This window comes from Rosa chinensis, chromosome 5, assembly GCF_002994745.2.
Source record: "Rosa chinensis cultivar Old Blush chromosome 5, RchiOBHm-V2, whole genome shotgun sequence".
Lineage (NCBI taxonomy): Eukaryota > Viridiplantae > Streptophyta > Magnoliopsida > Rosales > Rosaceae > Rosa > Rosa chinensis.
Window position 1 is genome coordinate 4,590,578 of NC_037092.1, and position 23,572 is coordinate 4,614,149.

General features: G+C 37.5%; 3 protein-coding genes across 12 annotated transcripts in view; 1 reads left to right on the plus strand and 2 right to left on the minus strand.

Moving 5' to 3' along the window:
* Positions 1-2,662: 2,662 nt before the first annotated feature.
* LOC121049322 lies at positions 2,663-5,291 on the minus strand. The gene is made up of 5 exons (XM_040506094.1): positions 5,259-5,291; positions 4,999-5,151; positions 4,091-4,178; positions 3,908-3,976; positions 2,663-3,218 (listed from the first exon to the last, which is right to left on the minus strand). Exons 1-4 carry the CDS (start codon positions 5,268-5,270, stop codon positions 3,909-3,911), a joined length of 321 nt encoding a protein of 106 aa, XP_040362028.1. The 5' UTR covers positions 5,271-5,291; the 3' UTR covers positions 2,663-3,218; position 3,908.
* A 491-nt stretch (positions 5,292-5,782) lies between these two features.
* On the minus strand, positions 5,783-10,459 carry LOC112165131 (nuclear pore complex protein NUP205). 2 transcript variants are annotated; one of them, XR_005799546.1, is made up of 9 exons: positions 10,285-10,459; positions 9,619-9,765; positions 8,519-8,962; positions 8,105-8,192; positions 7,722-7,888; positions 7,418-7,534; positions 7,139-7,325; positions 6,733-6,901; positions 5,783-6,599 (listed from the first exon to the last, which is right to left on the minus strand). XR_005799546.1 is itself a non-coding variant. In XM_024301569.2 (7 exons), the coding sequence occupies exons 3-7, from the start codon at positions 8,663-8,665 to the stop codon at positions 7,209-7,211; spliced, it is 636 nt and encodes a 211-aa protein (XP_024157337.1). In that variant the 5' UTR covers positions 8,666-8,962; positions 9,619-9,765; positions 10,285-10,459; the 3' UTR covers positions 7,053-7,208. The 2 variants fall into 2 exon arrangements, 1 of the variants encoding a protein (XP_024157337.1); XM_024301569.2 differs by lacking the exons at positions 5,783-6,599; positions 6,733-6,901 and having other exon boundaries at positions 7,053-7,325.
* A 2,631-nt stretch (positions 10,460-13,090) lies between these two features.
* LOC112165129 (secretory carrier-associated membrane protein 3) overlaps positions 13,091-23,572 on the plus strand; it is a 60,033-nt gene continuing 49,551 nt past the window's right edge. For 2 of the 9 annotated variants that reach the window (XM_040506085.1, XM_040506087.1), the window contains exons 1-9: positions 13,091-13,869; positions 14,833-14,941; positions 21,134-21,237; positions 21,842-21,917; positions 22,048-22,110; positions 22,564-22,597; positions 22,756-22,878; positions 23,268-23,330; positions 23,439-23,532. In XM_040506085.1, coding sequence (XP_040362019.1) covers positions 13,769-13,869; positions 14,833-14,941; positions 21,134-21,237; positions 21,842-21,917; positions 22,048-22,110; positions 22,564-22,597; positions 22,756-22,878; positions 23,268-23,330; positions 23,439-23,532 — 767 coding nt within the window. In that variant the 5' untranslated portion in view covers positions 13,091-13,768. Of the gene's footprint in view, positions 13,870-14,826; positions 14,942-17,063; positions 17,282-20,943; positions 21,238-21,841; positions 21,959-22,044; positions 22,111-22,563; positions 22,598-22,755; positions 22,879-23,267; positions 23,331-23,438; positions 23,533-23,572 lie in introns of those variants that run through there. The other 7 variants (XM_040506086.1, XM_040506089.1, XM_040506088.1 and 4 more) reach the window with 7 other exon arrangements.

Here is a 23,572-nt window from a genome sequence, read left to right on the forward strand (position 1 = left end):
AGAGGGAAAAAGTTAATACAAAAAGTCATTTTATTGATTTAAGGCATAATTGCCATTACATAATTCTTGAAAATATAAAGGACTACACTAATCAAAATCTGCAGCATCCTTGTGCAATTCCTTGTCAGATTTGAAGTCCGCTATGGTGAGATTGACGTTGGCATCATCACCATCTTCTTCTTCTTCGGCAAGATAGGCTTCATGCTCTCTAAAGTCTCTATATGCCTTGTAATGAGCAGCTAATTGCTTGCTTGCATTGCATTGCTTGAACCAATGTTCAATAGATCCACATCTATGGCATGCATCATTATGATTTTCTCCCTTTAATTGAGGTGCATTATTTGCACTTGGGGCGTCCCCTAGAGGAATTGGCGCCATTCCCACAGCCTTGGGTGGCTCCTCCACGTCCTGGAGCCCCACAGCCTCCTCTCCCATGTTGCCATGTATTGCCACGTGTTCGTCCTTCATTCTGACGATTACCTTCCTTTGTAGGGCGGTTATATGGACCAAAACATCCGTTGTGTCCCTTATTTTTAGGGTTCCGCTCTTTGCGCCCTCTTTTGGGTGCATTATTATAATTCGCCTCTTGAACGCTCTTAGTTCCTATAGGTCTTGAATTATAATTCCTCACGAGAATATTATCATGTTTCTCAGCTATAGACATCACATTAATTAGCTGATGAAACCTCGTGATCCGTCCAGTATTGTGTTCAGTTCGATATTGCCTGGATAGCAAAATAGCTGAGACGGGGAAGGTGGAGAGAGTTTTCTCAATTAGTTCTTGCTCTGTGACAAGTTGTCCACAGAACCCCAACATGGTTTTGAGGCGCAGAACTTCTGAATTATATTCAGCTACAGACTTGAAATCGGCGAATTGTAGATTGCCCCATTGAACTTTCAAGTCAGGGAGGAGGGTATCCTTAACATTACCAAAACGCTCTTCTAGCGCAACCCATAATTCTCTAGCATCCTTGATTGCCATGTACTCCAATCGGAGTGATTTATCCATGTGGCGTCTCATCAAGATGAGTGTGGTGGCATTATTCGTAGCCGTACGCTCAAATAAGAGGTCGGGATTTGGTGCCTAAATTACGGGAAGGATCCCTTTTGAAGTGAGATGGTTCTCAACATCCGTGACCCAACTATGATATTTGGAGCCAGTTGAGTCAGGCATAGGAAAGTCAAGTTTTGGCTTCGACATCCTGAAATAAGAAGAAGAAATATATTAGTTTCGGAGTTTAAAACTTCCACGACAACTAATAAATAATAAGATTTCCGAGCTATGCTACCAAGAAATCGATTTCCAAGAATGATTGGATTAGACCGAAACAATGATGTTTATAAGGTCATTAATCGATGCTTGCGGACGCTCTTAGTCCGAAGTCTTACGAACGCTCTTAGTTCGCTAATTGCGTGAATCCCCACGATTCCGCTTTCTCCAAATCGAACCCACGTGATAAGAAAGGTGGGATGTAGAAGAAGGAAGGTTGCAAGTCCCCGAAGAAAAATAAGGAGAAATTAAATTCGGAAAGCGGGAACTTTAATGTAAATACTTATTTGGTTGTTTTGGAGCTTGAAATCTTGGACTTGAAGTTGATTTGGGGTTGCTAGCTGAAACCAGGAAAAGATGGCAGAAATTTGGGCCGAGATGTGGCAGGTTGGTTGGCTGGGTGATGATGGCTTGGTTGGAGAGGTCGCGGTGTTGCTGGAGTGTCGCGGGGTTGCGGTGTCGCGAGAATGCAGAGTCGCGAGAATGCGGGGCCGCGAGGATGCTGAGCCACGAGGATGCGGAGTCGCGAGGGCAGGCAAGCATTTGCGGAAGGAGCGAGCGTGCGCGAGGGTACTATTCTGATATCACGCGGAAGTGTCGCGGTGTTGCTGGAATGCCGAGAGACCGCTGCGGAGATGTCGCGGGGTCACTGCGAAGATACCGCGGGGCCGCGAGGACGCTTTGGAGATGCCGCGGGGTCGCTGGTGAGTCGCGGTCGGAGGGCAGGCGAACGGGCGCTACGGGGGCAGCGAGGCTAACCTGGTAAAGTTAGCGTTGAGTTGCGACGCGGGGGCTGCGGGGGCAGCAGTAGCGCAATCAAGACTAATCCGGTGGAGCTTGATCAATTTCTGGGGTTTTGGTTTCTAAAGCTAGGGTTAGGGCTCGTGCTGATAACGTGTTTAAGTAAAAGGGAATCGAGAGAGAATTGTGTGTAGTATTATTGAGAATAGGAGCCCTATATATAGGGATTACAAGTACATATTCTAATGTTAAAAGGAATACTAATCCCCGCAGGATTAGGAATTCTAGAATCTTCTCTCCTATTACTACTCCTAGTTTGATAAGACACACTAAGTCAATTTTCCTTCAACAATTTCACATATTTCACAAGAGATCTCATCTCACTAGTTACTTTTTGAAATATTATGGCAAATTAAATGATTGAAGCACCTTCCCTTGCTTCTGGTGTAGGGCACTTGGATTCAAACACTCACTTCCTTTATTAATGCCAGTGTTGTGTAATTGTAATTAATTTGTTTGATTAGAGTACCCGAAGTATTGCTTTCTCCTCTGTTAAGCTAATTGCATCCTAAAGGCAATGCAGTTAGCTAAATACTTATAGGAAACTCATGTCCCAGAATCGCAAAGTTTTGAACATATATTTTTAATTTTTATATTTATATCATTGAAGGATCTACATTGCAACGTACATACATATATGAGAATTAGATACACGGTAATGAAGACACAAACTGCAATCTCCCACATCAGACCATCAAAATCAGGAGAATTTGCACAATGCCTGAACGCGAATACTGCAGGGATCACTTCTCCCGTCATGAAGCTCCTCAGGCAAGACTGTCCTCACAAAATTCTAGAGCTCTAGTATACCGATATTAAGTAATGCTGAAGATGACCCTAGGAAGGGATGACTACTTCTGTCTTCAAGCTCCTCAGGCAAGATTGATACTGCTTTAATCTTTGCCTCACAAAATTCCTGAGCTAGTCTACCAATATTAAGTGACTCGGTGTATGACTAGAGGAGGTAGAGAGCATTGAGACAAAATTGTGATAGGAACTGTAACTTGGGATGAATGTGTGTATGCAATCCTATTACACATTATATCAGCGAAGCCACCTTTTTGCAGTTTTGACAGACAGTATCTGTTATGACTCTTGAAGAATTAGATTCAATTCTAGAGCACATCTTGCCAGCACGCCACCCTTCCTACAAACAAAATAACAGGATAGACTTTCTGAGCGTCGATTGCTAAATTTTCAACTAGATAAGAAATTATGTCCAAATGAAAGTGATATAAGTATGCAGAGATGACCCCATATGTTCAATAAACGAATAGCTACTATCTGTACCATCTAATTGAAAAGGAATACCAACAAATATTTCCTTAAGGTCATTCCACCTCCAAAACTTTCACGTGCAAGAATAAGATCAGAATATCAGAACTTTAATGGGAAATTGTACTGCATATCATTCATTCAGCAGAAAAGAAGGGGTGTGGTTTGGTCACTATTACAATGCATGATTTCATTAGACAAAAGGGTCATTCCACCTCCAAAATGGGTTGAGTGCACGTGGAAAATTGTGTTTGGAACTTAGTTCTGCTGAATAAATTCTCAAACAAGGGCAGGATTTTGCCTGCCATTATACTCACATGGGCTCATAAGTGAAAATCCATCCACATGGACATCCTTATGGCTGATGGATTGAGGACACCTTTAGAAGAAGCTGCGGACTAATTTTGACACTCCACTTTTCTAACTAATTTTACAACTTGCCCTCCACTTTTGAAGAAGTTACATGCGGAGTGCAAGTTGGAAAACCAAAATCACACACAAAATTGTATAAAACTATTATTATAGAAGTGTACTATCACATCATTGGAGTCAGGATCTAACCTTATAAAGACTGGGAGAATTTTCTGGATCTTTTGCAGGTGTATAGAGTATTGGTTGCAGCATTCCAGCCTGTAATCAAATTAAATATTGAATCACAACTTGTTTTACAGTGAGCCATTCATTCACGACTTACAAGAAGAGTGTGTGGTAATATCTTTGCTCTGCCTGAAGATTAACTCCGACCTCTGGAGGTGCTGAAATGGTAGATCGTATCGCTGGACCCAAGACTGCTACTAGCTTCAACAGCATCTCCAATGACACATTTCCATGCCTGTACATTTGCAAAATTATAAATTTCTGTAAGAAACACAATCCAGCACCAAAAATACTATTATGGGAATTTGACAAGACCTTTTATCATGAAGACCATATCAACATGCACATGATTCAATTCAAGTATTAAACTGCACGACTCTTATTGGTCAGGAAGATTTCAAAATGGTATTTATAATATATCATCAAGAACAAATTCTCCCAAGAAATAGTATAAAAGACTAAAACTCCTAACGGCCTCATGTTAATATTAATTTCTTCCAAAGGTAATCTCCCTATAATCATATCATCTAAAAATGTTAGGAAGCTACAATCTGACTCCCATATTAAAATGGAGTCGTCCTTAATTATTGGAAACAGTTAGCAGAGTAATTTTTTTCCTCCGTCGTACTCACTATTAACCATAGATAGTAGCAATTCTTATGTGTCAGATTTTTACCACTTCCCCCAAAAATTCCTAGTACACTTTGAGTACCTCATCCATTAAGTAGTTATCTCTCAATTTTGCTATCCATTAAATGGTAGAGGAATAAAGAAAAGATTAAAAAGCCTAGATGGTGAAAGTTCATGAGTCGCTCTTCTTCTGACTTTACAAAATTGGCAAAGCATAGTGCTAAAAAATTTCTTACAGCTAAGCACAAAAGTTATCAGGAAAATGTTCCAACATAGTAGAATTGAACCGCTGACCACCAGCTCCCAACCCTAAGCATGTTCTGCTTTAACTGTTACCTATTTAATATTTATTTATTTTATTTTTATTGATGTCTAGCGAACAAACTATCAGAGTTGACTTAGTTGATTAAACAAGCACCTGATACCTGCTGATGTTCATAGGACATGATCATAGGAAACCCCCTGCTTTGAAGTTGGTCCAGGAAATATCTCTCATGATCTACACGGATGATTGCATCCAAAACATAGACTAGTATTATCTTCCCAAGTTCACTTCCTTGAGTAGCATCTATTATTACCTGAAGATTCACAAATAGAGGAAAAAATATAAGTCATAAGAAGGGAGCATTTTCATTGTAAAATTCAAATTGATTTGAAAGATCTTGGAAAGCGAAAAGAGTTTTACTTTGGTGTGCATGGTTTTTTGAAGTGTATAATACACGTGAAGCCGATGAAATAGATAAGCAAGCAGTCAATTAGTGTTTAGTAAGGAACAGTTTGGAGATGCACTCAAAAAACATTAGAAAAAGGATAGTCATTTGAGGGTTCAGTTATGTTTAAAAAGTAGTTGAAACATGCATCCATAAAATGTTAGAAGGATATAATAAATTGGAAATAGGACTGACTCTTTGAGTGGCAAATGGGTGATATTGGGAGCTGTCCGACGGATACTGTCAATTAAAAGCTGTAGAAAATGCAGAAGAAAATACATGGGTATTGTAAGTTGTAACAGTTAACAGAAAACTGACAGTAATAACAGAAGTTAACTGATTTTCAGGAAAGAAAAATAAGGTACGAATGGAAATAGGATACTACCAGAAAGAAGATACATAGAAAAAGAAGATACCCAAGTTATCGATCCTGTTCCATCAACTTCCCATGTTCCTGCCGGCTTTAAACCTGAATAGCCAAATGATGATGTCAGCAGTAAGGTGAGTAAACAGACTAATATGTGTGTGTATGGAAAAACAAATATATATATATATATATATATATATATATTGAGAAAGTCAGAAAACAAAAGTGTAGGCTCTAGTTTAGCAAGAATCAAATGAGTTGAACTGAAAGATGGGCTACACTGGTTAAAGGAGCTTACATTTGAATCTTGAACAGAGGTAATTATCATAGTAAATAATTACCATTAGTAAATGAAACAGAAGTAAATAAAACTATACTAAATATCCATTAGTAAATAAATTACAAAGATAATACTTAGTAGACCTCACTAAGTAACTCAGTCTTTCTAAAGTCTAAATGAGATTACAAAGATATGTCTTGTATCGGGCCACAGTTGGCACCATTTGTAATTGTCTTCAAAGAACCAGGGGGATCAGATGCCAAAGAACTGCAAAGAAAAAGTAAGATTAACCAAAGAAAGGTGCCAATCAATACCAACAATACTTCAACGACAAAATGAAATCAAAATAGTCATGAATCATTAGTACCAGCAGGCAGCAGCCTTTCCTAATCACAAGTAATTAGAGGTCGGAACTGAAGTCCACATGGGAATATCTACATAAATATGATACAATCTCTTACAAGGCTCTACATATACTGCCACCAGCAACCCTTCTCTTGAAAAAATAAGGCAGGGGAAGGGGAGGAAGAAGATATATAAGATCCATACCTACATACCTATTCTGAAAATGGCTTAGGAAGACATTCAGCGCATGTTCCACTAGTGGAAGCAACATAGTTATTAACTGATCTCTATTCCCCGGCACATTTCACCATCGTGATATACCTCCTATAGAATCAACGAATCAATTAGAAAACAGATGCTTGATGATCAAAAAAATAAAAAAGCATATAATAACACCACTCCAGAGAGTATGTGATTTAAATGGTGATAGACATAGAACATATGGCTTCTAACTGACATTAGCTCGTTACTTTTGCCGGGGAAAGTCCATGAAGTCGTTCTTCTTCTGACTTTACAAAATTGGCAAAGCTTAATGCTCAAAATTTCTAACAGCTAAGCACAAAAAGTGTCTGGAAAACTATATCCTTCCAAATATTTCGTTCCAGGGGATTTCCATTTTCCACAACCTGTAGACATAAAAAAAAGTTATTCCTTTCAACGTAAAAACAATGAGAAGATTGTGATGTATCATTGTATCCTCTACGAAGAGTGCTAAAAGGTATCAACCTAACAATGGCAGGTTCATGTTGGTAGGCTACAGGTAGAAGTAAACTGAACATGACCAAAGAGACAAGTTTGAAACAAGTCATGGACTTTGTCTGCTGCTGATTTTCACCTAATCAGAAAAGCTTTTGCACACAAACCTTTTGAAGGAGATTCAAATAAGCATCATCCTCTGGGAGTTCCAGTAACATGGCACCAGCAAGGGACTGTTTAAAACTTCTCTTTATAAATTGACAAGCTGTCAAACAAGGTGCTCCACCCAACATAACGAAACACTTTGCCCTGAAGTAACTCCAAAACCGTTGCAGCACCTTCTTGAATAGAAGCCTGAAATGAAAGTACGATCATGGACATCAAACTATTTCTTGACAAAGCATGCTTACAAGTATTAAACAACTCAAACATGTACGTCTTCATACCAAGGTACTCAGCATATTCAAGAGAGCCACAAGAGTTTGAAAATTTGTATCGTACTCTCCAGCAAAGTTCACAAATGTCCACAGGGCGTCATTGCCAGACAATTGCTCTGGCTCCTTCTGGAAAAAATTATTTACAAAAGAAAGTAAATATGAGGCCCAATTAATGGATAAGCAAAAGCAGAGCCATGGATGGTAAAATAAATAAATAAAATAAAAGAGCATATAAACTATTAACTTGAACTAAAGTATACAAAACTAGACAGTTCCTCAGCCCTCAGGTATTTAATTTTTAGTTCAAACATACCCGATAAATTCCACTCACAAACTCCAAAAGAGAGACAAATGGTAGAGGACCACTTTCAGAGGCTTGTGCGGTTTGGTTACTATCATGCGAAAGCTCATGTGACCCAACCAGGCAGTATGGACTAAGCACGCTCATAGCCCTCTCCTTTAATTCTTTGATTCTTTGACCTGAAAGGAGTTGAAACAGAAAACTAAATTTTGGAAAGGAGGGGGTAGAACAAAATAATCCAAATACACAGGTAGGTGAAACTAAATATTTGAAATTCAACAGAACCCCTGTTTTGTTCTTTTTCTTCTTGTGAAATAACTGAGATGAATGAATTTTTTTACCATAAAATATACAAACTAGATTGACTTTATACTGAATGAAAAATATCAACTGACCTTGTCTCTGGCAAGTGGGTGAGTAAGAAGCAGGTGAATAGGTGATCAACTTTTGAAGATAGGCTTTGCACATATCCTCTTCATCATTCTGCACATGTTACACCATCCTTACAGGAATGCCAATGAAAAACAATAAAGGGTTGATTCTATTCGAAAGGAAAACAATGTAGGAAATGCAATACTGTAGATTAACGCCGTTTGACACCATCCACTAGAAAAAGTAGCAATCCCCTAAATGGCCTCAAACAGCCAATTAACCAATCATAGAAAACCGACTTATTCAATGGGACTAGATGTAAGGCTACTTGGGTAACATACACCGGGGTTAGGATTTAGGTGACATGAAGATGAAGCAACGTGTTAAGCATTTGACGCAACTATTAAAAAAACCGAATACAGAGCATGAGAACCAACCTCAAATGCTGCAGTTTTAAGAACTTTGTCTAATATAAACTGGAAGACGTTCCTTGAAAAAAAAAAAAAACACTTCCAAGCACAACTGTAGGTAACCCAAATCACTCGATGAACCACTTGAAATAGAATCCCTTCCGGTAAGAGCATCTTGTATTAACATCAAGTGTACATCCCAAGCCGGCCTTAAGGTAATGACAAAGCCCTCAAGATTTGGATCATTTCCGGCTGCCATTACCTGAAGCTCAAATGATGAGCAGCAATTTCCAAACACAAAATTCATAAACAATGAGAAGGAAAAACCACAATTTTTTTTTTTTTTTACAATTTCATGAAATTTATGTCGAATGGAGGCACCCGGGACAGGACAGATGCTTTATCAGGTGCTGCACTCAGAGTGTCTGGTACGAAAGCGATCACGAAAGAAAAAAGAAGACTGAATGTAATCTGCAAAAAACGTGAAATATATGAATAGCAAACACAAATGGACAAAAACATACTACTTAATAAATGGATACACATAAAATCGTGTTTGCGAGAAGAGAAGCAGAAGTAAATCATTCAACATAAAGGATGGAACATCCCTGCCATTTTATGGTGTCATTAGTCCCACTAAGTTCAGAAGCACTATATTTATAAATGAGAAATTTATCCTTTACATTCTTTGGACCTGCAAACAAGATATAAGTCTATAACAAAAGGATATTAACATGAACTGTCTCAACAAAAGACAGCATGGGAAAGTCATTGCTTAGTACCGTCACTATCCTTGGTTTTGTTCAAACAAGCATATAATACATATGATTCCAACAAAAGCTATACATAGCCAATACAACAGAAAACTACTTTAACACAAAATATATATATATATATATATATATATATATGTATGTATGTATACACACACATCGAGTCAATCAAAATGCATCCAAAGTCCTCTATGCAATATGTAATCTAAAAAAGATCAAGATCTAGCACTGTAGCCATCAATTAGGCAGCATTAAGCATAAAAATGGAACATCCCATCTGTGGAGTCAACTCTTCAAATGTTGTAAGAAAGCAATTCTATACTGTAATAACAAACCCATAAACATGTTGCTTACTTGTCTGCACAACCAGAATAGAAAAAACAAGGCAATGTCCAAGTATAAGCCCTTCCCGGGAAACAAGAGCACCTCTAGAATCGAGAACATAACATCCAGAATGAGGCCCACCCAGGCCATGCCAGCTGGTTCTTCTCGATTAAGTTCCTACAATGAAAACCAATAAAGTTCCTTAAAAGTACATCAAACTATGACAGTAATTGTGAATTTAATCAAAAGAAACTAATCAAGGTGACATTTGAGACAAATTTAGTGTTGCTTCCATATTACCATATCAATGATAGAAGAAGATTCCTTTTTGAAAATTGACAAATACTTTTGTGAAGTCATGGAAGAAGATTGGCAGAAGAGTAACAATAAGTTGCCTTTGATAATCTCAGCAATACATAAACGTCAGAAGCAATTGGTAGCATAATCATCATCTCAATTGGGAAAACCCAATGTTAAAGAAAAGACACGACAAGAGACATCAGTTGTCAACATTTTTTTTAAACTCCAATAAAACAATAGTAAAGTATTCTAGATCTTATGCTAATTAGTAATTTCAATATTTTGACATCCCAGTGCAAGCAGATTGGACTAAATCACAGATACAAGTAAGACACTCTCCAACAAATTCTCGACAGAATATCCAAAACCCAAGACAATGGGAAAACCATTCCAAACCTTATATCTCTGATATGAACCTCTGTCTAAGCCATGATTGATAGTCTTTTCCAAATATATTTGAATGTCAGATACAACCGTCAGGTTCAAGTCCCCGATCAAGCACAAAAGCCTGTGAAACCAATGGTATGTTAGCAAGAGAATGAAGAGATCAAAGTAATAGGTAAAAGGATGAGGTAGGATCAGGACAAAGATACCCTTAAAAGTGTATAGACACCTTATATTTTGATTTTTCTCTAATTTAGGGAAAAATAAGCCTCTTTTGCTTCAACAGATTCCCTATAACTATCCCATATATGGAAAGAGAAAATGAGGAAAGAGAAAACCAAATTCCATATATTTACAGCAAACTTAAAATTTTAAAGAAGAATATGGAAATTTTAGAGATTGTTATAAAATAGGGAATCTGTTGGAGTTGGAGAAGAAAAAGAGGCTAAAGATTTGACTTTGGGTTTTTGTCCATTTACCCCATTTTTAGGGATTTTTTTCCCACTAACCCCATTGAGTTTTTTTAATTCTCTCTTACCCAATACACTCTAAGGGAGTCTTCCCTAATACCCTATTAAGATTTTTTTTTGTTTTTTATTTTTTTTTTAATACCATTTTACCCTTCACCCCTTATTTACTTAGAGAGAAAGAGAGAGAGAGAGAGAAAATAGAAGAGAGAGAAACTATAGGAAACTTCGCCGGAGCCCGTCACCGGCCGCCGGAATCCGGTCACCGGCCGCCGGAATCCGGCCAACTTTCGCCGGATTCCGGTCACCGGCCGCCGGAATCCGGCCAACGTTCGCCGGAATCCGGTCACCGGCTGCCGCCCACCGGAATTTGTTGAAAATCTCACCGGAAAGTTTTTTTGCCCCCAATAGACATCTATTGCCCCCTAATAGAGGGGCAATAGACGTCTATTGCCCCCTAATAGACGTCTATTGGGGGCCAATAGACGACTATCAGCCATGTATTGCCCCCCAATAGATGACTATCAGCCATGTATTGCCCCCCAATAGACGTCTATTGCCCGCCAATAGAACTTTCGTTTGCCGGAATGAAAATTAATCTTGCTAAAATTAAACAAATAAAACTTTAATTAACGAAAAAAAAATAAGAGATTACATCAATTTAAAACATCTATTGCCCCGCAATAGACGTCTATTGCCCCCCAATAGTCGTCTATTGTCCCCCAATAGACATTCAAAATTTTTTTTCTTTCACTGTCCCGTTACTTTAAAAAAAAAAAAAAAAAAAAAAAAACTGATTGGGCACCCAGAAAATGATCTGGGCACCCAATCTTCTTCTTCCCCAATTGACCGGAACCCTCTCTTCTTGCTGCACCAAATCCCCCAGTCTATCGAAAACCATACTCTTCGTTTCGGCCTCACCTTCTAAAGCACCGGACGTTCGTCCACGACTCCTCCTCTAGCGCTGAAAGGATCGAATTGGAGACGAGGCCTGAATCGAATTCGATTTGGCTGGTCACTGAAACAAATCTGAACTCGCCGGAGCCCGAGGCTGAAATGACGGCGGCTGGTGGTTCTGCAAAACGGAGCTGAGGCCCTCGCTGGATCGGGTCTTCGGGTCGAGCGGTGGAGATCGATCTCATCGAAGCCGGTGATGACCTCCTCAACGATGTCTCGAGTCGGACAGATCCCTGCCGCCGTTCTGCAAATCCTCCGGTCCAAATCAGACGGCGTCGAACAGTGTAGAGCCATGGGTCTTCTGCGTCGTCTCCGTGGTTGAATTAGTCGCCGTCCGGGAAGAATAGATCTCCATGTCACCGTGAAACTTTCTCCGGTGAAGGTGGTCGGTGATCTGTACGTGATTATGGAGAGAGAGAGAGAGAGAGAGAGAGAGAGAGAGAGAGAGAGAGAGAGAGAATCGTGCTGTGCTGGAGAGAGAGAGATGAGAGAATGGCATAAAATGAAGTTGTTTAATTAGACTGAGGGTATATTTGTCATTGTACTCTGAATTGGGTTAGTGAGAATAAAAATCTGTTGCTGGGGTAAGTGGGAAAAATTTGGCTCATTTTGGTGCTTTTGGGCAAGGACCCTTTGACTTTTGCTTCCCTATAATACAAATTGGAGTTGCTCTAAAAAAAATAGGCTAAAGATTTGACTTTTGCTTCCCTATAATACAAATTGGAGTTGCTCTAAGAGAATTTTGTTCTCACTAACCCAATTTAACAGATTAAATGACGATTTTAGGCTCCAGAAATTTAAAAATTACATATTGCCATCTCTCTTTCTTTCCTCTCTCTCCTCCCTCTCTCTCTCTCTGTCGGCGACTTCTTCTCTCTCTCTCCTCCCTATCTCTTTGCTGGTGACTTCTTCTCTCTCTCTCTCCCCCCTCCTTCTATCTCTGCCTGGTACGACGCCTACCTATTCACCGACCACGCCACCACGGGTCTCCGACGCCGTCCCTCTCTCGCCAGGAAGAATCGACTCGAACCGCGAAGTAGCTAGAGTGGGATGGAGGCCTCATTCACGTCTTCAAAGAGTCGCCGCCAACGAAAATTGAATTATTCTGATTCGTCCAATTTCGCTGGCATGGACGTCCCGTTCGACTCAATCAACTCCGAGCTCTGTTCGATTCCCACATCTCCGGCAAGGCTCAAGAACGTGAATTGCTGGCGGTGCTACTCCGAGCCCTGTTCGATTCTGGCAAGGCTTGAGAAAGTGAACTGCTGGCTGTGCTCGGCGCGGGGGGTTCCGGCAAGTCCATGCAAAGCCTCGCCTACCGGTACCGCTCCATCACTGAGAGATGACTAGCATCAGTGTTGGGTTTTTCATTCTTTTGAGAGATGACCACTGCGCCAACCACCAAAACCCATGATTCCTCATCTCTCTGGTTCAAGAAGCAGCACCCACAAGCGAATTTTTCTTATTTTATTCAATTTGAAAGTATTCATATTAACAAGCTTGCTAATTCTGCATCTCAATCCGCACCATGCACCGACAACTCGCGCGTCGTTGTTCATGTACGCAAAAGAGGAAAAGTCTACCTCACAGTTAGGAGAAACGAAGCAAGTGAAGCCTCTCTAGCTCATCCGCCGCCTCCCTGGAGCTGCTCTGGAATTAACCGGAGATTGGTGATCTTGAAATCCTGAGCAATCTCCCTCACAAGCCTCTGGAACGGCAGCTTGCCGATCATCAGAAGCTCCATGCATGCTCTTCTCTTTAACTTCAGTCTTTAAAAAAGGAAAAGGTAAAGCCGGAAAGGAGCACAATCCTCATGTCTCACTCACTTGCATTCTTTCTTTTTCTTCTTTTTTTTTTCTTTTTTCTGGTCGTAGTTTGTTATAAATCCAAGATGTGGGCAGCTGACTGTTGAGAAGATCGAGAAGCCAAACATAGCCCATGGATTTGACCTCTTCTAGTAACAAACTCAGCTGTAAAATATTTTTTCAACTAGTGCGTTTTCCAACAACTGGAGCCTTACATATTTCTTTTACCTAATCTGGCAATCTCAGGCATCCAACGGTTGAAAACCAATGATACCAACCCTACCCAGTCAGCCATCAATACATATCATATCATATCATGAGAGAAGGCATCTCTTAGCTCCAGGCTTATTAAGCCCCCCATTTAGCAGGTACTGCATAGTATGATGTTATTGATTGCAGTGCAGGGACTTGTATGTAGTAACTTGTAAATAACTAAATATGTTCATTAACGAAGGCCTACTATGTGAATGCAATTATATGTGAATTTGTAAAAATAAATATCTAATCTATACTGTTATTAAGACAATAAAGCTTGCTCTCTATAACTGATTTTTTTACGATTATAGTCCTGAAATATTAATAATTTTTAACATTAAATTAATTATCAAGAACAATAGCATCAATACATAAAATACAAAATAAATAAAAATATAAAATATAACGAAATCGAATGACTATAAACAATTTTCCACTACTTCCCCATTGAGAAAAAACTTTCCACCATTCCATATGTGGGCTCTGCTAGTATTGTTTATAATTGAACTTCCGTGTACCTATTTGAGTTGTAGTCCTTACAATCTGTGATTTAGGTGAATAGAACTGTCAATACATTATTAGCAAGTAAAATGCAAATGATTTAAACATGAGAAAGATGCGATCTCTCTTCTCTTAATATCAGTATATGCATACATATTATACATATTATTACTAAAGAGATCATCATCTATACATATTATTACTAAAGAGATCATTATTTTAGTGGCATTCATCCCGTACAGAGAGATCCGCATTATCAGTGCGTTTGAATTGGTTCTTGACTTCTTATATTGGTTATACATTTATTGTTATCATGAGAAAAACAAAATTAAAATGAAAACATAAACATATCCTTCAGAACGACTAGCACCCTGCATATATCCTGAAATTGGTTTGAAAATCATTTTTCTCGATCAGGTTTTCCACTTAAATTGAGTTGAAGATCTATTAAAACAAATGAGTTGATGATTGGAGCTCATTGTTTACAATTTTTTTTATTATAATTATATTTATTATTGTTAAAATTATTTATTTATCTTTGTGCATCTAATTCATATTAGTGCTCATCGTTGCAGGAATATGAGCGGTATATCAACTCGAGGTCTCACGTGGTTGATTTCATCTTGGTCAAAAGAATGGCTAGTCAGATTTCATCTCATTGATAGGCAAGCCCGCTGGATTCCAGTAAGCTCTCATGCAGACCTTCCAATCCACTTTTTCTCAAAGCTATTTCATAGTAAGCGTGGTTTTAAAGTTTCCGTTAAATGAATTCAAAATATTTGCCTAGTAATGCAACTTATAAAAAAAAATTTAAATTTGATGATCTATAGAATATTAATGCAGTAGCTCAATACCATTTAGTTTAGTGATATTGACTCATTTTCATAAGTTGAAGATTGTGGAGTTCTGACTTACAAAAAACTAGTTGATGTAGTAAATAATAATAAAATTAATGCATTAAAATTTTACTTAAATTAGCTAGATACAATATATTAATTTAACCATAGGACTACGGTATAGGACCAGAAAACTATGTTCCAAGCTTTTCTCTTCTTTTTTTTTTTGTTGTCTGACAATAAATTATATTAGTGTAAGACAATAAATTCATTTACTACTACACATGAATTTTTGTAAACAAACCATTTATCATGGGAGCCTTTCTAATAAAGATCACTTTAATGAAGACTAGTTGAGAACTTTCCAATCAACAGTATGTGAGACCTACTTTTCAATTATATTACGGTAAATCAACCTTTAGATGTTTATGTATGCATGAGTAGATCACTTCTAAAAAATTGCTTCCAAATTGTTATGAGAGTTTCTATTAGGACCTCCAAATCTGCTCATTTGACCTCACTCTATTATAAATTATTAAATGACATATATAACCTACTATAAAATGACTATTAAGGACAATAATTATACCAAAAAATATTATATTTATTTTATGTAGACTTTCCAATTCAATAATATTATATTGTATTTCTTATTATTTTCCTTATCTATTTTCATTTTCCAATTTCACTACATACTCATTAAAGCATTCATATATATTTAATAAGAATTAAAAATATGATTATATTTAAATAATTAATCATGTGGTACAAACAATTTAGAAAAAAAAATAAACATTAAAAAACAAATGATTTTTTTTTTTTAGCTTAAAAACAAATGATTTCTTCATTTTTTTAGTGCACAACTAAAATAGAAAAAAAAAATTAAAAACAAAAGAGTTCATGGCATTTTCTTATTGATTAGACATTAATTTTTCAAACTCAAGTTTGATTAAGAAATGTATATTTAGTTAAGATTTATAGAGTGATTAAATCATTGAAATAACTAAATTTTTTATTTTAAAGATAATAATTTGTTTGCAAATTATATGAGTGAGGTTATTTGAGGAAATTTAGTAAGTAAATTTAGTATTTGAAAATTTGATAAGAGGTGTAAAAAGTATAGAGGTCAAGTGAGTAAATTTGGAGGTTCCAATAGAAAAACTCAATTGTTATTTGTTAAGGTACCGAACAAAATCAAATTAATGTACGAACCAAATATGTCAAACATGAATTGTTAATGTTATAATTGATAAATTACGATTATGAATGTCTTAAAGATTTTCATTTTGAGTCAAAAATTAAATAAATGATCTACACATGAATATCTAAACATCTAATGATTGATTTGCAAAAGGAAATTTTTTAAGAACAGGAAAACACATTAGGGATGACAAAAATCTCTAGCGGGGCGGAGCTCCATTGGATACCCGCCCCTAATGGGGGAGAATTCAAGGGATGGTATTGTGATCCCCAAACCCACCCTAATAATATATACATATATTTAATTTATAGATATTTTAATTTATACAGATTTGCTCACCTAAGAGACAGTTTTAAGGGACTGTGAGGGACAAATGCATCTCAACCACATGTATTAAATATAAAAGCAGAAATTATAACAACTTAAAACTGTGCATTTATTTTCAGCCATCATATTCACTTGTCCCTCATAGTCCCTTAAAAACTGTCCCTTACGTGAGCAGACCTTTTAATTTAGATATATATATATATATATATTTATAAATTTATTTTTTTATAATATAAATCACAAATATATACATTTACTATTTTCCTTTAATAGCTACACTTTTAATTTAATGGTGTTTTGACTTTTGCACTCACTGAATTATGATTTATATATGGATTTAATAATGTTTTAATTTAATTTGTTGTAGATTTTGATTTTAAAAAATGCAATATGAGAACAAAATTATTTTATTTATTAAATTCTTATTGGAAATTTGGGGCAGGTTTGGAGGCTTAGTCCCCAGTGAGGATGGGGACGGGGAATCCCCAAAGTATTTTTATTGGAGATTGGGGCAGGGATGGAGGTGAAGAATGACCCCGGGGATGGGGATGGTATTGTAATCTCCATCCCCAAACACATATGGCTCACTATGAAGATTGGTACATTTTCTTTCAAAGAAAACAAGACAGTACATGAAGTTGAAAACTCAACCTAAAATTGGTACGTATTGTTACATCCTCATTTAGTCAATGTGATTTTGCTCAAACTTGTAAGGGCAAATCCGTTTTTTCAAGGATTGATGAAAAAAAAAACAAAACAAGAAATTAAAAAAAAATAAAAAGAAAGAGGAAGAGGAGGAAGAATAACAAGGAGATCAAAGAAACTCAGATTTGGGTATCCAAATCAAACCTTGATATGGGGGAGGGACTGAGGAAGGAAGGAGAAGAAAGAAGGAGGAGAACAAACCAAACCTTTTAAGCATCGTGCTCTATTATTTCTTAAGCAACAATGCATGCAAATACATCATCAATGTGTATGGAAGATTTTTCCATCAACTCATACACACTTTCATAATCCATTGAGATTTCTTTGTTCTTTGGAATCATTTTATACATCAGAGCGTCCTTCATTATTGATTCATAGACATAACTATAATAAGAGACAATCTCATGAGATAGATTCTCTATATTGATGATTAATGAATTGGTTTGTGCGTTACTCACCCTCTTCTTCCTTGGGTGAGTGTCAATCGAACCAAGTGGCCTCCCCCTCTTCCTTTGGGGAGCCACCGCCTTAACCACACTTCCACTAAGTGTGGTTGCAGCGCCTCTATCTGCGGTGCTGTGCCCCTTCTTGGAGACTTCTAACCTTGCAGGCACATTTGCAGTTGGTATATGTGATCTTGTCAGTTTTGCAATATCAGTAAACGCATCAGGCATCGAATCTGCTACGTTCTGAAGATTGATTATTCTTTTCACTATACTTTCACATTGTGAAGTGCGATGATCAAAACGAGACAGAGTGTGGACAAACCAGACAGAGTGGGGACAAAGCACGACAATTCCTGTCGATCTCTTGGAAAATCCTTTTTCCTATCTCTCCCTAACGACTGGAAGACTGTCTCATCAAAGTGACAATCCACAAATCTAACAGTAAAGAGATCGTCTGTTAAGGGTTCCAAATAGCAGATAATTGTTGGAGATTCGTATCCAACATAAATACCTAATCGTCTCTGAAAGCCCATTTTAGTGCGCTGTGAGGGCGCAATAGGCACATATACTGCGCAACCAAATATGCGTAAATGTGAAATGTCAGACTCATATCCAGTTATCAAACATAGAAAATGGTTGGCTAGCAGTGGGTTTGAAACAAATAAGTAAAGCTGCATGTAATATTGCATAATCTTAGGTAGATATAGGCAGGTTGGTGCGCATAACGAGTGCCCTAGTCACCATTTGTAGCCTTTTGATGGTGGCTTCTGCGAGACCATTTTGTGTGTGCATATGAGGTACAGGATGCTCTACATTGATCCCAGTAGACATGCAATAATCATCAAATGCTTTTGATGTAGACTTGATAGAGTGATCAGGGTGGTGAGCCCTTAAATGTATAATTTGTGTTAGGGGTTTTGCAAATGCAGTATTTCTTGTGGACAATAATGCGATATGTGACCAATGTGTCAAAGCATCCACCAAAACCATAAAGTACTTGAATGGTCCGCATTCTAGATGGATAGGTCCACAAATATCTCTTTGTATCCTTTGTAAGAATAGAATGTTTTGTTTTGTATCTTTAGCATAGGAAGGTCTCGGTCCTGTTTTTGCTAAAGAGCAGGCTTTACAAAATGAGTGATGTGCCTTTGAAATAGTCAATGAGGCATAATGAGAGGGAGGTAGTGCTTCTGGTACTTCAGAAAGCAATGCCTGCATTTGAGCAGTACTAGGACTGACACCTTGCAATGTGGTGGATTTTTGTCCCATTTTATTTTTCACTCGAAAGAAGGGATGTCTGTGTGAGTTCTTTAAAATACGGATCATCATGTCACGATCAGGATGCCCTAGGCGGTCATGCCAAAGCTTGTATGAGTCAGTGTCCCACATTTCATTGTTGGTGGTGGCATATGATTCAATGATCCGAATAGTAGTGAGGTACAATATACTAGATTGACTAATTAGTTTCTCTAAAATGCGTTTCCTTCCACATTCATTAGAGATAATATAAAGGTATTCGGTTCCATTCTCATAGTGGGTTTCTATATGATAATCGTTAACACGAATATCTTTGAAACTTAATAAGGTTCGATTAGCTCTTGGTGCATACAAAGCATCTGTGACTTTAAACATTGTGCCATTAGGCAACAAAAATTTGGCAGTTTCTCGCCCTTTTATTACAATCATCGTAGTCACAGAGGAATTATTGTCTATTAATTCAATGAATAATTGTCTATTCCTTAATATGGTATGGGTAGTCCCACTATCAACTAACCACTCAAGTTCTCCTTGATTCATTCCTGCAAGTAAACGGGGTGTATTATTAAAGAATTCGAAAATATATCTCATATTCTTTAGAGTATTTCTATTTAGCTAGAATGATAATATTTTCATTCTAATTTTTTCTTCTTCTTAGCTATTAGCCTGAGCGTGCTGATAACGTGTGAAAGTAAAATGGAAATTGGTCTACTCATTTCATTAGATAGTCTCTTTATATAGGGTGATAATTATAATGAAAATATCAATTACAATAATGACAGTAAATGATAATTAAGCTGTAATCGTTAATCTCTTAAGTTCTTCTTCGTCAGTTACTTTGACGAAACGCATAATGTGTTTTTCGTTTAAGAAGTATTCATTTATCTTCATCAAAAGTACTTAGAAACAAAACAAACTAAAAAACTTAATGATGAAATTTTTGAAGTACTTGAGTCTATTCAAGGGATATAGTATTAATATAAAAACTAAGGTAACCAAATATCATAAATTATTCCACAGATGGAACTCTAAATATATCCATAATCTTCACCATATGTTTGCAACTACTTGAGTATATACGGAAATTTAAGTAAAATACCCCCAAGTCTAGGTTTTTTTAGGAAGGGCTTACTTTTAAGTCCCTTTTTTTTTTTTTTTGTTTCTTGAAAGTTTATACACCCAAACAAATATAGGCCCATTTTACACTGAACAGCAGCATTTGACTAGCCCTAGCCATGCCGAGAATTTCCTTTGGGTCCGGGATTGGTGTTCTGGGAGGGGCCAGCTTGTGCATCTCTCTCTTCTATTCAGCTTCGATTCAGGCCAAGGCGGTGCGCCTCGATAAGCAGGCCGAGCTGGCGGAGATGCGAGCCGTGAGGGCTGAGGAGCGGGCGGTCAGGGAGGAGGAACGGGCCGTCAGGGCAGAGGAGAGGGCGGTCAGGGAGGAGGAACGGGCCGTCAGGGCAGAGGAGAGGGCGGTCAGGGAGGAGGAACGGGCCGTCAGGGAGGAGGAACGGGCCGTCGGGGCAGAGGAGCGGGCTGAGGGAAGAGCCGTGAAGGCTGAGGAGAGGGCCGAGAGGACAGATGGAAGAAGTAGAACTGATGGGCGTTGTTTTGAGATTTGATGATATTGTTGTCTGCTGCAGCTAGCTTACATAGGCTATTAGACTTTAGTTTGACTGTTAATGTAATTGAATATGTGGGTTGTTGTGTTTGATGACCTTATTTTGAGAATCTATTGTCCTGTATTTCTCTTGGTGCTAAATTTAGTTATTGTGCCCCAGTTTTACTATTCCCCTGTTATTAAGCCACAAATAAATTCTCTGAACCTTGGACATCATGTGAGACTATAATGAGGCAACTGAGAACAAGCTCAGTGAAAATGTGGAAAGGAGTTTAACGGTTTTCTGCAACATGATACTCCATTCTGTAGTTATGGGGAATCGATTTGTTTCACGTGCTGCATGTTTCAAATAAGTAATATATATGCATTGTACAATTCCATCTCCTCTGACAATTTATGCTAAGGGAAAGCAAGTGGAATAATGCACTAACTGTTGAATATAGTGTTAGCTGTGCTATTGATTGGTATTCTTTCATTTAGTCTTCTTGCAGGTCTGAGAGTGCTTTGAAGTACGGATGGTTTTTCATGTTTCTGGTAATGTTGTCTCAGATTTCTTTGAAGAGGGGGAAGTCAATCCGTTCTCGGTGAGTGTCCTTTTGCGATTCTCTGGTTCTGGTTGTGATGTATTTGGATGCGATGATTTGGTTTCTGAATCTAGTCAAATTTAGATTTGAAGGTAGGTTGACTTGAAAGGTTTTGTACTTTTTAGCTAGTCTTTGCGATTTTTGGCTGCGGGTTAGTACATCTTAAGATCTGCGATCCTTTCAGTTTTGGATTCTCAGTGAAATTGAAGTGAATCATGTTAAGTTTGTAGCTATTCAGTTTGAATTGGTAGAATCTCCATGGATTTGAAGTCTCTGTAATTGAATATGTGTTACAGTAGCTTGCGATAGAAATTTGAGATCTAAATTTCAATGTGTAAAAATAATCAGTCAGGACTTCATTGGAGTTGCTTGTAGAAACTGATTTTTCTGTGTTCACCACTTTAGGTTTATATTTAGATTGAAAGGAAATGTTACAACATTCATTGGAAGATTGTTTTCTGAATATTTCAGATGTTGTTAGATTGATTTTGGTGAGTCATAGCATGGACTGTGAAGTCATTAGGCACAGAGAAAGACGGTGGTTTTGTATGTATAAACATAGAAACTATACCTGTTTGAGCTCTAATGCATTTGTATTGACCAGAATCATGGAAGCGTTGCTCCTGCCAAGAACTCCAGACTACCACCTCTGCCTCCAGAACGTGCTGGTTTCAATTATGGTATTGGTGAAACCATTGATATACCTATTGATGGAAGTGGGGTGAGTTTGAATTTAGAGGCTGTTAATTAGATTACTTGTATTTGGCATAGTGTTTTTCTAATTTTAGTTATTATTATTTGATTTAGGAGGATTTGAAAAAGAGGGAGAGGGAACTCCAAGCTAAAGAATCTGAACTGAGAAAGCGTGAAGAGGTGTGACTTGAAAGAAATTCTAAATTCTGATCATGGAAATGTAATACTCAGCTGTAGGGCCCTGATGTTTGTCAACCTGTTTATCAAATTTTTATTTATTTATATATATTTTTTCATAAAGAGACTGAAAATTTTCTTAACTATCCTGAACATAAAGGATGTAGAGCACTGATGTTTGCCATTATGCATTTTTTTTGGTGACCCTGGTTACGGATGAATAGGAGTATCTTGTGAGGACTAAATTTTCTGGGAATGATTTCTGAGATATTTACTTGAGTATTCTTAGAGCAGATTTTTTTTGTCTGTTGTTGATCTTTTTCTTACTTTACCTTTCCAACAAAAAAAAAAAAAAACATGGCATCAAATGTTCCTGTAAATTTGTATTATAATTCTTTATTGGTCCATACAATACAAATTTCAACATTCATTTTTTTTTTTTGGTGCTTCATGTAGATTGTAAAACAGAAAGAGGATGCTGCAGCACGAGGTATTATGCCTTGCCCTTATTTTGCTGAAATATCGGTAGTCTTCTCATTGTTTGGGGTTAAATGAATGTGTTCAAAACCTTACCAGAAAACTAAGAAAGTGGATGTCCTCTGAAAGTTTATCACCTAGAGTGTTGACATGCTCTGTTTTGTTTTGCAGCTGGAATTGTTCTGGAGGAAAAAAATTGGCCTCCTTTCTTTCCACTTATCCATCCTGATATTGCAAACGAAATACCAATTCATTTACAAAGGGTGATGTATGTTGCATTTACAACATGGTTAGGTATGTCAACTGTTGCTTGATTTATAAATTGTCTGATAACATGTGTCGGGATTGTAATTGCATGCAATTAAAAAAGAAAAAAAGAAAAAAAAAAAGATGTATACATGTGCTGGCTATAGTTTTCTCTCGTTGAAATCATGGCTGTTGGTGCCATGATGGTTGGCCTTGTAACATGGTGTTGAGGCCTCAATTTTGATGGCCTTAAAACTATTACGGTCAAAGATAATATAACTGATGTTTAACAGTTCTTGTTATTCTGTAATCCATATATCATTGCATGAACTTGTCTTCTGCTAGCATGATTAGATTGTCAGGTAGACTGTATGAATAAGTTTTTCTACTATATACTGAAGGCTTGAGATTTATTGATGAATGGTGATGTTATGCAGGAATTGTTGCTTGCCTATTCTGGAATATAAGAGCTGTGACTACTGCCTGGATTAAGGGTGAAGGTGAGTACAAAGATATACTTTGCGTCTGTCCTGCAATTGCTTGAATATTAATTTTGGATCTGCTGTTTCGAGTTCGGTGAAATTGATTATTTCCTCATGTTGGTATAGGGGTGACAATTTGGTTCCTTGCGGTTATATATTTCATTGCTGGGGCCCCTGGATCTTATGTGTCGTGGTACCGTCCTCTTTGCTGTGTGTTCAGGTATTACTTTCTCTTGGTGATAAATTTGGTTGTTGATATC